Source organism: Lampetra planeri, chromosome 38, assembly GCF_965212315.1.
Source record: "Lampetra planeri chromosome 38, kcLamPlan1.2.h2, whole genome shotgun sequence".
Classification (NCBI taxonomy): domain Eukaryota; kingdom Metazoa; phylum Chordata; class Hyperoartia; order Petromyzontiformes; family Petromyzontidae; genus Lampetra; species Lampetra planeri.
Window position 1 is genome coordinate 3081327 of NC_136144.1, and position 13240 is coordinate 3094566.

The 13240-nt window shown below is 48.6% G+C and overlaps 1 protein-coding gene across 2 annotated transcripts in view; it reads left to right on the forward strand.

Annotated features, from left to right (window-relative positions):
• The window catches only part of LOC144731194 (contactin-2-like), a 361376-nt gene extending 348633 nt beyond the window's left edge, over positions 1-12743 (forward strand). The window contains exons 25-26 of one of the 2 annotated variants that reach the window (XM_078612167.1): positions 366-419; positions 8856-12743. In XM_078612167.1, coding sequence (XP_078468293.1) covers positions 366-419; positions 8856-8965 — 164 coding nt within the window. In that variant the 3' untranslated portion in view covers positions 8966-12743. Of the gene's footprint in view, positions 1-365; positions 4442-8855 lie in introns of those variants that run through there. The other variant, XM_078612166.1, reaches the window with a different exon arrangement.
• The last annotated feature ends 497 nt before the right edge of the window (positions 12744-13240 follow it).

Genomic DNA, 13240 nt, shown 5'->3' on the forward strand with positions numbered 1-13240 from the left:
GTCAACCATTGTCTACTGCGTCGAGCCGTAAACTCTGAGATGGCCACCCATGGCACGTACAATACACGCGCAAAGCTTTAACGTAAAATAATGGGTCTTGTTTGCGCAACATGAAACATAAACAGCACAATTCAATTACGCCGCCGGTCAATTTACCCTGAACGATTTGTGTGGGGAGAGAGGCCAGCTGCCTTTCTGGCCTGGGCCAGACCAGCTCCGAGGCTCGTCTCTCGTCTGCTCTGCGACTCGCATGCGGCGTTCCGTGCTTTTGTGAGTCTCCTTCCGCTGTGCTCTGGTTGCTTTGACGCTGCAGCTGTTGTACCTACGCTACTGTGTCCTGTCGCTGTGATGTACCGTACTGTCAGAACCAGACAACAACCTTGCGGACGAGGAGGCAGTGGCTACGGGTCAGATGGAAGGTCAGTCCAAATCAAGTGGGCCGACACTTTGAGAGGAGCTCTGTATACTTTGTTATTTCCAATTCTAATGTCTCTACCTCTGGGCCAACATACACTCTAAATTAGGTCCAATCACAACAAACAACTTGTGATATTTTTAGTTGTTTATTGACATTATCACGGAACCTCCTTTGCCAGTACTCTGGTCTAACAACGTTTTGAGACTCGGCTCAAAAGAAAACTGTCTCTAGTGTGGACCAATCAGTTTCAAAGACAATGCATATATTATCAGAGTATGATTTTTTTTGTTTTCAGACATAATTCCTTCTAAAAGGTTTCAGTTTGGTGTTTTAACATCTTAACACCTGTTTGTTGCCAGAAAAAAGGGGAAAACCTATTCTCTCATTGACGTTAATTTTAAGTTGTTTTTATTTACAGTTGCGTTTTTAATAACCTACAACGATGCCATCCACAAGAGGAACAATACGAGCTATGAGTTGCATTGCATAACAAATAATTGCTTAGTTTAAGCCAGGGCAGCATTTCAGCGTGAGAGTTGCACAGTAAGATCACAGCTGTAGGGGCCACCCCACGTCTTGTAAACTCTGCAGGAACCTCAGCCGCAGCTCCCATAGCGATCGCTTCAGCGGCGGCCTCTCCAGCATCACGGCCCCCGCAGTAGCTTGGAGACAATCGGTAGTTGAGCCACTGATGCGCCATCGATTGGGTCATGCTAGGGCAATATGGGAGAAATCTAAACGCTAATGGGGTCGATTGATCTGCCTTGTAGGTACTCTCCTAATGGGGCAGGAGTGGTACCTCCAGGAAGGTTGGCTCTGTGCCCCCGTAAAGTTGCATCACGGGATCGTGACATGATGGCCATGGCTTAGGGAGGACAATTTCCAGCAGGGGACTGATCATGGGTGATGGTGATAATGAAACAAAAAAAATCTACGATATTTTTTAAAATTGCACTGTTATTATTTATTTATAAATGTCAAAACACCTTTGTTATTTTGTGTTTTTCATTTATATAGAGCTTATGTTATTCATGCCACAGATCTCTCAGTGTCCCGACTTAATTGGGTCTCGGTCAAGTTGGAGAAATCAAATCCACACCTCCGATGTGCACGGCTAGCTACGTTTGGTGCCTACAAATGGTATCCTATTTTCTGAATCTAATTTTATATTAAAATGTCGAGCACAGACGATAATAGCAAATGGTAAACATCTCAAATGTACATTTCACATTCACATAAATTCTGTTAACACCGCCAGACCTGAAAATACAAAACCTCAAAGTGTTCAATTTAGAAATCACGCTTTGAAATGTGAACGATGGAAATAATCGTGAAATCTGAAATTTAATCTATGCCTTATTAATAGGCCATACTTTTCCAACAGGTATACAGAGCCCTCTCAAAAGAAATACCACTTATCATGTTTTGAAACTAACATACCTTGGGAAAATCCATCCACTAACATTTGCAACCAGGGATGTTAATGGCTTGCCTCATAGACCATCCATCTCCACAATTAACTCACCTCCCAGTTGAATGACGACTAACATTCCACGCAGCTGGTGTCGAGATAGCCTGGAAGTCAACGTCCCGAACAATGACGACATCGTTTCGATTCCCGCAGTGACCTCTGTGGGGGGACATTGCCAAAGCGTGGACATTTAAGAGCCCGTGACGCAATTTTCAAGAGCAGGCCACTCTTGTTCCGTCTTCTTTGCAGATCTAAAAAAAAAATATTCTCACCAAAATTACAAAATCTAAATTACAAAACCTGTCCTGCTGTGCCTGGCCCAATGAGCCCATCACCTCGACGGAGCTCCTTGCCCCGTGCTGGGGACCGGTGGCGCTCACGCGTGCTTCTCTCCAGCGACTGCTCGCTGCCCGCCGTTGCCTCGCCCACCCTCGACGCAGCAGGGCAGCAGGGCTGTGACGATGCGTCGATTCACCGCTCAATCTTGAGTCTCCAAACTGTTGTGCCTTAGAACCTAACGTAGTTGATTCGTACACGTTGAGGCCGCCTAGAATTAATTATTCACCGCGGATTTTTTTATTTTCTTAAATCAAACCTCGACCGTGGATGGTGACGATTCATGGAATCTGTTGTCAGTGAAGCGTCGTTACATGCCTAGAGAACAATCCCAGAACTAGTCGACAACTCGACACCACTGTTGGCACCATCTGCATCCGTCTTCTCACCGCGTAACGCATCTCCCAGCCGCCGAGGGCTCAAAGTGTGGAGCTTTGGTGCAATGCATGGCGCGTTCACCCTCCCTGCTCTCTGTGCGCGTATCCATCGCCCATCACCGCTGCCACTGCATGTTGCCTACCCCGGGCGCTCGCTCGCTCTTTCACGCTACAACAGAGATGATTGCACAATATTCTGCCTCTCATTAATATGTTTCCTCCATGTGCAATACGTTGCGTGGTTCATTTAACATTCAATAAACAATATTCAGTTATTACTGAATCACTATGACCGTGCCCAATTCTCGTCAGACATCAGAAGCTAAGCGGGGTACAAGCTGGATCTTGTTTGGATGGGCGACCGCCTCGCTCGTGAAGGGCGGCAGAGAGCAGTACAGCAGCAGCATCAATTGTTTTGTGCTGCCACGCCTATGCCCCCTTGCTATCGCTGTCCTGCTCTGACCAGCGTGGAGAAGTATGGTCAAATGAGACCCATTTGTCCACACACCGTGAGGAGGCCCTCATCCGGCAGTAGGTTGACAGCACTGTGCATGTTCAAAGAATAATTGCAAAGGATTGGCTGCTCACCACTCTCTTGCTCCCATAGAAGAATTCTCAGCAACATTGGCCTTGTTTCTGATTGGTTTAGACAATGTGTGACAGCAGCAGCAGTCGCCGTTGTTATTCTGTTGAGCCTGATGGGCAACTCCAAAAAGCAATCTCCGCCTCCACTTTGAGCTCATTGGCAATGAATGTAAGCACAGGTTTACAAACACATCACAGATGCTGGCCTACGATTGCTGCACAGTGGCTTGTTAAACATTTTATCTACGCCACAAAATACGTCCATTCTGCTTGCTCCGTGCATTTTCATGCCTTTAATAGGTTCCATTGATGATCCCCCGCCTGAATCAAATGTTCACGTAAACTGAATACAATTTGCATTGTGTGTCTTGGAGAATGTACGTGTGGTGCTGCGACCACGGAGCAACTCCGCGAACGCCGCGATTCCCTCCCGGCCCCCACCCTGAGCACTCGCGCAGCACAGCACCCACGTAGTGTCCTAGCGGGGGGTTGCCTGGCACATCGCGTTTTAATCCGCAGGGCCCCTAGAGGGAGAGTCCCGCGGTTTCCCGGTGCCAGGAGATTGGCCGACCCCCACAGGACAGGTGACATTGCGGTGCCCCTAAATTGGCTTAAAATTGTATGGGCGCAGAAGGAAAAAGTTCACTGGGCCAACCGCAATGAGTTATTCACCACATTGGGGGAGAGGCTGAGGGTGGAATATTAAGCAAGACGAGCAGACCAGTAGACTAGAACTACTGGGCATGGGAGATCAATGGGTGGGCGGAGCAGCAGCACACTCAGTGTCACCCCACTTTGAGGGCGCAGGTAAGCGCACGATTGGCTGCGCGGTATGACGTCACCCTGGGCCTTTGAAGTTTAGAGAATAAAAATGGGGGCCCCGGACGATTTTTTGTCTCTTGCCTTCAACCTCTGGGGCCGTCGAGGCCCACCCCCAGCCGTCCTGCCTCTTCAGGCCGCTCACTGCATCCGTGTGATGCCAGCGAGCGCTACTTCGAGGTACGTGGTAGGACGTTTGTGTAACTGGGTTCATAGAGTTCGGCTCGGCTTCTCGCGAAATATTCCCCCTCCGGGTAGGGTGTAATTGCGCCATTAATAAACTTTAGTTCGGAGAAAAAAAGAATATTTTTTTTATTAGCGCCGGCCTTTGTGTAAAGCACGCGCCGGCAGGGGCGCGTGCGTGCACGCCACCGCGTTCGTTTTCCGTGGTGGTGGTGGAGGTGGTGGTTGACGTGGGCGTGTGGGAGATAACCCTGGGCGGTGGTGAGCCAGCCCTCAGAGAGGGCGCTGGCGCGGTGGGGGGGGGGGCGATCACCTGATCGGCGGGGGCCCGCCGAGAGGCGGCCGACGAGGAGGAGGGGGGGGGGGACGTCGCGCCCCGCCCGCTCACAGGGAGCGGGGAGGCGGGCGACAGCCCCCCACATTCGCTCGTATGTCCGTCCCTATATCTGTTCTGGTGGCGGAATAATTGCAGAAGTAAAGTCAACATGATGGGCTTAATTGGTTGATATTATTGCAGCCAATGTAATGATTCACAATGGGCTTTTGGGTAAGGCCACGTTCTGTAATGATCAACATTATTTGTAGATCACCACCATCCGACAGCCAAACGAGTCGTTAAGTGTTCAAGCATTTGACGTGCTGGTTATTCTTCTTTGGTTCTTTCGGTAAAGTCACGTATAAAGATAAAATAATAAATTAAATAATAGCATACGACGTTTCGATTGCAACACAAGCAATCATCATCAGGTATAAATGAAATAGCAACAAAAATCTAACCAGAAAACTATAGACAGACATATAAGCGGACAGATATCACCAAGATACATAGAGAGAGAGAGAGAGTAACACAGGCACAGAGAGGGAGATCGTCTCTGTGGCGAGGCCTTAAATAGACAGAGGGGGGGCGGGGGCGGAGAGAGGGAGGGGTTAGAGAAAAAATTAACATGTCAATGAGTGCGGAGACGCGTGGTCAATTACGTAAGCTTGAACATTAGGAAAGAGGGAGAAAGAACACACTAAATTAAATAACTTAGCAAAATATCGAAATGTTATGTAATACAACACAGAGAGTCGGTCAACACACAATTAACGCATAGCCTGGTCGATTATGTATTTCAAAGATTGCTAAGTTAGAATTGAAGTGGGAAAATTCCAAAAAGAGACAAAACATAAAACAAGAGGAACGGAGACACACAGACAGAGCAGAACATAAGAACGACAAAAAACGAGTGGAGACAGAAAAAATACACTAAATACACAGGCCGAGAGAGAAAACAAAAAACCCAGAGAGAGAGAAAAATATAAACTTGAAACTTCCCCGTAGAAGTGGTTCGATCTTCAATTTGGAGCTTTCGTGACTGCAAGGAATTACTCTTTGGTTCTTTCGGTAAAGTCAGCTCATCCAGTGAGTTGAAGAACAGACAGATTTATCAGTTGAGACGAATTGTTGTGAGGATTGTGGGACCCTTCCATTCATAGCATGTCTGTCCCCGCTAATTGCACATTCGCATACATATGCGCGTGTAGATGGCTCTGTGGGTGGGGATTGCATCGTTGTCAGGACGCTGTGACAGAATCCCCACACTCGACACGTCAACTCTGAGCGGCTGCTGTTCGTGGAGCAGGCTGTGCTGTCCACCCATTCCATTGGGCCAGGAGAGTACTCTGACCAGCTCATTAATAGCAACAACAACAAAAAAACAAATCAAAGTAGGGAAGGAACTTTATTTCGTTGTAAAATCCACCGGTCATAACTCGAAGCTCACGATGGAATCTTGCGCTCCCCTTTATGACTTGGCATACAAAGTTAAAAGTATCGCAAATGTTACATCCTTCATTTACACAGGCGATGGAATCCCGTCAGCCCATTGACACAAAATAAGTATTTTATAAAGCGAAAAGGAAACCACTGTACATTAAAAAAACTACACTCAGCAGTATCGAATCGAAATCAAATCTAGACTGTAAAAAAAACACACACAACGTTGAAAACGACTGCAACACTCGCACGAAAAATGAAATGGAGAACAAACTCCGAACTGCGATCAAAGCCAATAATGTCACTCACGGTGTAGGTAACATCCATTCAAACTACAGAACAATGAACAAAGCTAGGTTTTCCAGCTGGAATTAATAGCCCCCAATTCCACATTGTTGGTGCATCGCCTCTTGCCAGGGTCACTCTGACGCCGCTGTTGGATTTGCAGCAGCGACAGCGTCCACGTGAACAAAGTGCCTGCTTTAACAAAGTAGCGACGGTCTGTTTAACTCGGCTAAAAGTGCATCACCATGAGATCACACGCGGTTAAATGAAGTGCTTTGAATTGATTGGTTGTAAATGTGTTTAAGTCGTGCAGATGCTCAGATATGCAGCAAATGTAATTGAAATGAACTTCATTGGCAGTGGATTTCCATGGCCAAAATACCCTGGGCTCTCTGCTACAACGTCTGATCGATACTTGCAGGCTGGAGTGTGATTCTGCTGCTGTCAGGTTCCTCTGTGGAATGACTCCCATGAGGCCGATTTAAATGTCTAAACTCTTTTTAATCAACCTGCATTCAAACCATTGTTAACGCAGCGGTAGCTTGAAGCATTTGTAAGATGTGTGGTGGCGTCTGGAACGCACGCCACAGCCAGGTGCTCGCTTGATTACGTTTGTGGCATTGCTTTGCAAGGCCCCTTGCACACTTGGACGGGGATATTTGGGCCAATTCAACAGCTAGAGAAAATACACGAGGCCAATTCCAAATGGTTATAGAGGATGTGTGCACAAAACGCTGTCCTCAACTGCAAAGCGCAACAGGAACCTGGCCGTGATGTTTTGCAAGTCGAGACGACGTCTCGTTCTTGCGGATACGTGGCGCACAGCAGTTCGCGGTGACTGCAATACCTCAAGAGCTAAGATGGCGCCACTATTAGTTAGGGGGTTAGGGGGGTCTCGTGTGGTGTTGTGTTCACACCACCTGGGTGTGTTCTCACCGCCCGGGTGAACACAACACGGGTCCACCCATCCCCCATGGCGACGCGCTTCGGCAGTCTATGAATTTGTCCAGATTTAATCGACTAAACATTGACATTAGCGATAAAAAGATGTATTCACCAGCATCGATTCAAGCAAGCCTGGCCCTGCTTATGAGCCATTGTATGCATAGGGTGCAACGATGGCGAGATGTTAACTACCTCGCCTGATATACAGGAGGTCGTGGGTTCGATGCTCACCCTGACATCTGTATATTTGGAGTTTGCATGCTCTCCCCGTGTTCGTGTGTTTTTTTCTCTGGGTCCTCCACATTAAGCACCACGCGTTTTAGAGTATTTGGCCGCTATAAATTTCCACACGATAAGCCAATTCGTCAATCTATCATTTGTGGCCAGGTGGCTTCTAAAAAAAAGAGCTATATAGCTGGTAAAATAAAAATAGTAACAAAAATAGTAGATCGAAACGGGCGCAGAGTTTGCTTGTATTGAATAAATGCTGATGAAATTGTGCACTCCCACAAGACCGTGTGGCTGATGTGTTGTGTAATTCATACTCGTATGTTTACGTGAACCGACAGAGGTATGAAGGAGACAATATCTTCTTATCTAGTATTTTACATTCTCCAAAATTACTCGAAGGATTGTTTGAGCTCATTGTTTTACGATCGATCGGGCGGGTGGGCGGGCTCCTTTAAAATTGTCGGCTGCCCAAGCAATGTTTTTCCTCCCTAAGAGGGGGAAGTGTCAGAGCCGGGCCTCTGGGGCTCCCCATCCCCTTCTGGGAGAGTCCAGGAGGAGACAGTTACAGCTGTGAGCGGTAACTGATCTAACCCTCGTGTGGGTTTCTTGTTGACATCGATTTTGTTCCTTCAACTATGGGCCACGTCTATTCATCTTTGACCTCAATTACGTTGGGAACGATTAATAGACGTCGCTGCAGTAATGGTGCATCAGTTGGGCTTATTATTATAATTGGGCTGGAGCTGTGGTGCACAGAGGTGCATGCGATGCGCTGTGACGAACACAGTGACACGAGTTCAACTCCTGGCCACGGCTAACAGCAGTGAACTCTGAACTGGTTCTGAGCCACCCCTTTCAGTTTCAAACACACAACACACAGACACGTGTCTTGTTTAGAGTGCTCTTTGTTGCTGACCGCTTAACGTTTTGGGCCTTGTGCTCCACGAGGTGGTTGAATTTTTTCAAAACGGCCACGGAAATGGTTAGACGTCGTTCTGGGGTGTTGTTGTAGAAGCGGCTTCATCCTTGCACGCAGCAGGGACACAACTGCACACACACTCGACTCTTGAGACGGTCACTGGTCTGGGGACCATCCACTCGCCACACCAGACGCCCGGTTCCACCACAGGCCGTTGCCTGGATTCAAGCCCAGGATTCTCAGCGGCACCAATTCAGCATTAAGCTCTGCGCAACCCAGCAGTGTCAACATTGGTATTCGTGAGTGGAGTAATTTCACCGACGTATGTTTGGGACTCGGCTGATCGGAACCAATGTAAGGCAAAGAGGTAAGCTGTTCTTTTTTTGCCTCTGCATGTGGACATTTGAATAGCGAGCATAGATAAAGCGTTCATCGTAAAGGGCGAGACCGCGTTGAATGTGGCGTATGCATAACGGTGACTACCGTCGTGGAAAATGTGCCTGACCTGGCTCCTTGTGCCATTGCAGGGAGTGGGATGGGGGGAGGGGCGAGCGATGGACGCGCCGTCTGGACTGCGCTGTGGCTGTGCGGACTGATGCAGGTTCTTCTGTGCACCTGGAGCGGAGGAGGCCTCTAAGCAGCTCCACCCAGGAGGCCGCGGCACACAAAAGGAGCCACATCCACCAGCACCCCCCTATCACAACGTGCACCGCGCTCAATGGACTCTTAACCCACATTAAAAGCACTCATTGCCATCGGCGGTTCTACATGAAGTATACAGTGTGTACGATTCATTGATAGTGTAACGTTTTGAGTTTGCTGATATTTTGCATATTAGTCCCATTTCAGATGTTTCATTTGCCAGTGCCGCCGGACATGGCAAAACCTAGTTGTGCTTTTTTGAAAAGGTCTGTGCCACAGGCGATGATATTTGGATGTGAAATCTACCGGGAGGGCATCGCGTGTGGTGAACCCACTTTGGTCAGTGGAGTCAATCCGTCTGAAGTGGTTCGAACTTGCGCGCCAACTCGCGGACAGTTAAGGCCACTGGGGGTGTATGAGCGCTTGCATCGGCGTGACATCGGAGTGAGCGCGCCAAGTCAGCTGGCTGGGTAGGCGAAGGGTTTCGGTGCTCGCCGCCCGCTGGCTAGGCCTCGGCAAGGTAAGGTAAAAGGTTAAAACAACGAGCCTACCTTTACCCTACCTTTTACCCTTACCCCATACAAATTACCCGATTACAGAGTAATTACTGGGGTATTACACGTGAACAAGGTTTGTAACAGGTAAATGCTAGGTCGAGCGCTTTATTTATATAGAATACTCTGGATTCCAATTAAAAATGGAGGCCACGGACTGCGCCATGGAGCTTTTAGCGAGCGGTAAACAAGGTATTTACCGGGTAATTCTTCCATGCTACCTTTACCCTACCCTTTACCTTACCCCTTGGCATGTCGACACATTTACCCTTTTACCCGGTAAAGAGGGTAAATGACCTTACCTTGCCGAGGCCTACCGCTGGGTGACGCCGCTGGGGACTTTTGTGACCCCTGGGACGTCACTTGAAGTGCAGGTGAATGTGTTCTAAGTGAGATAGCGCATGTTTTAAGTTTACATTATATCCAACAATTATAATATAGATAACGTAACCTTTTTGTATCTCCACATGACATTTGTTGAGCCCGATTGGCCTGCCAGTCTTCTAGACATGAAGCAGCATGGTTTGAACAAATACACGAGCAGCCTAGACGAGTGAGCTCTTGGTGGAGCGTCACGTTGGCAGCTCTGGGTTGCGATATCCCCGTCTCGGTGTTAATCTGGGCAATCTGGTCGTGTACGCCTCCTCCCCGGAACGGTCACGTTTAGTTTTGGGGCTGGCTGCCCCAATTGGAGTCGCTCGCTTTCGGGGCTAACGAGTGCAACCTGCCCCGCTATTTAACCCATAACTCGGTCGTCATTGCCAATGCTGTCCCTGGGGGGGGCGCTGTCCCTGGGGTGGGGGGGGGGGGGCTTTCCCGCTCCGAGAGTGTCTCTCTCTGCAGGCTGAGGCCGTCCGCTCGTGGAGGGCGGTGGAGGCCACCGCAGTTGACGACACGCGGAGGCCAAGAGGCTGCCCTGTGCCAACAGGACACCGCTGGCTCACGGCCTCGTTTTCACGTCGGTGCCAGAGGCTTGGTGGCGATGTCTGCAAGCAAGAAAGAGCGCCATTGTGACGACGGCTCTTTGGACGCATTGCGTCACACGGATAATCCAGTGCCATGCGAGTATTGGGACCTTTCACATTCTCCCAGGTCTTTGCGTGTTCAGGTTGGCGACCACCGTATTCAAGGGCGATGGCCGTGCCGCTAAATATTGTCCTCGCTTCTGCCGGATAATGCAGCTGTAGAGCGGATACCCTGCCTTCACGGATCTCCTCTAACAGTCTCAACGTGTCGCTTTAGGATGTGCCCTTTGTGGTTGGCCTCTGGGTGGCCACTGCATTCGATGAATAATTATTTGACATTGAAATGAAAACGTCACATGGGTGGCAATGTTGATATTTGCTCCGTCCTTTGTGCCACTGCTTCGGTGTCATTCATTGCCGCTCTTCGCCTTTGCACCGTCTCGCTTGTCCCTTTCGCTAATCTTTGCTCTTCAGTGAAGAAGTGCTGCCCTCTAGTGCACACTTTGGCTTCCGTCATCTGAAATTACAGTTGAGTACCGTGTCTTGAATTCACGCAGACTTTGATACTCACTCGGCAGCAGTGTTAGTTGGTGAGCACACGACATTTCGTGGCTTGCTCGCAGTGCCATCTCTGCTAGGCTCGTGCACCCAACGCGTGTCCCATTCCTTTAGGGCTCCCATAACAAGATGTAACACGATCTTTGTCCCTGGGTAGTAAGTGTTATTTTCAAAGTGCTTATGCCTCAAAAGTACAGAAAATGGCTATTCCCCACAAACTTTGCTTTTGTGACCAGGGCTTTACGTGAAGGAATGATACAAATGCACACCACATTTTCTCATTGCAAAGAGGTACATTTCAAAATATCACTGTCCTGGTCCCAAAAGCAAAGTTTGTGGGGACTAATAGCCATTTTATATACTTTTGAGGCATAGGCAATTGGAAAATAACACTTACTACCCAGGAACAAAAAACAATTTGTTACACAGTGTTATCCTTAATTCTGCCACCCCTCATTGTCTTTGCGTCTCTGTTTCTCTCTGTCTGTTTCACTTTGTTTCTGCCTCCATGCCTCTCTCAACATCTCCTTCTCCACGAGTCTGCCTCTCTCTGTTTCAAAACGTAAGTGTCTGCCTACATCTGTTGATGTGTCTCTCTCCACGTGTCCCTCGTGTTTGTCCCCAAGTTTGTCTCCAGTCTCTGGATGTGAGCGCCCACTTACCCCAACCAAGTCTGCTTATGGCCCCTCCTAGTGGTGAGGTGGCTCTTACCGCTGATTTGTTTTGCATGGTTTCATCCTCATTGAGTTATTCAGCCCTTAGGAATATTAAACTAAATTGATGCGTGTAGTTGAGCGGAGCGGTGCTTACATGGACGCCGGCTTCACACGAATCAATATCCATAACCGAACTTGGCGTTGGTCACGTGTAAATAGATTTTTTTAAGATTAAAGGTTTTAACAAAAGGGTACGCTACTTAGCTGGTACTGCTTATCTACAACAAGAACAAAAGCTTTTAATTGATGTACAAAACAATTTGATAATACTGTACTTAGCCAACGTGTACATTTCTGGGTGTTGCATGACGTATTTGTAAACTGGAACGTACACGTGGCATGTGACATGGCTGGGTGCGAGGAAACCGCAATGCAGACGCCTCCTCCCGAGAGGTGTAATGATGCTTTCCATGCCCCGAGACGCGTCCATTCTCAATGCCCCACAGCACGTGCATTGACTCGTGCGAGTTAACAATCGATGCGTGTTGGTGCATTCGAATACTAAATTAAAATTGTACCTGCATCCCACGCACATCCGAGTGTAAGCGCGCCAAGCGAACTTGTGCGAACGAGACGGCGGGGAAACTTAATCTGAATACAAAAATCGAGAGGAGAAAATAATGGATTATTTCAATAAATAGTGGCCCTGAATCGTGACAACTCATGGGGTCACAGGGGAGGGCTCGCATCGCTGAACTCGCTGGTGCCGAGATGGGCGGTAATCATTGGTGGCAGTGGAAGGAATCCGCTAAACTGCACGCATATGTTGTACAAATGCCGCGTGTGTATTACTGTGGTTGGGTATTGTCAGTTGATGATAATTATTTTACTTGAAAAAGTGTGATATCACGAAAGGTTATTTTACCTTTTTGCTCGGTATAGGTTTCTCATTTAACATCTATTAATCAATACTCATTCATGCTGGCTAATGTGGAGTGCAGTGTGCATAATAAACAAGCATGTTTATTTTTTTCTTCTAATGGATTTTTACGTGCCTACTTTTTTTATACCACAGGAGGTGATACAGGTAGGAACAACAGGTTCCACACTGCCCACCAGGGATTATTTGTCTGTCGTGCATCGGAATGCAGCCCACCCATGCACCCCCCCCACCGACCGCCGAGCAGGGCCACGATTGGTTGAGGATGTCGGGGAGGGTGGGGGGAAGGTAAACACGCCCAATCATCCAACTCTCCCCCCCCCCCCCCAAACGCCGAGCGGGGCCGCCATTGGTAGAGGTGGGGTGTAGACACGCCCACTCATGCAATCCCCTCCCCACCGAACACCGAGCAACGCCGCGATTGGTTGACGATGTCGGGGAGGGTGGGGGGGAAGGGTAAACACGCCCACTCATCCAACTGCCCCCCCCCCCCCCCGAACGCCGCGCTGCCCAACCAAGTTCCTACCTGCCCACTCCGAAGGAACGTGTTAAATAGGGACACGTGTGTGAACGTTGTAGCAGGATCATGAGCTGCCT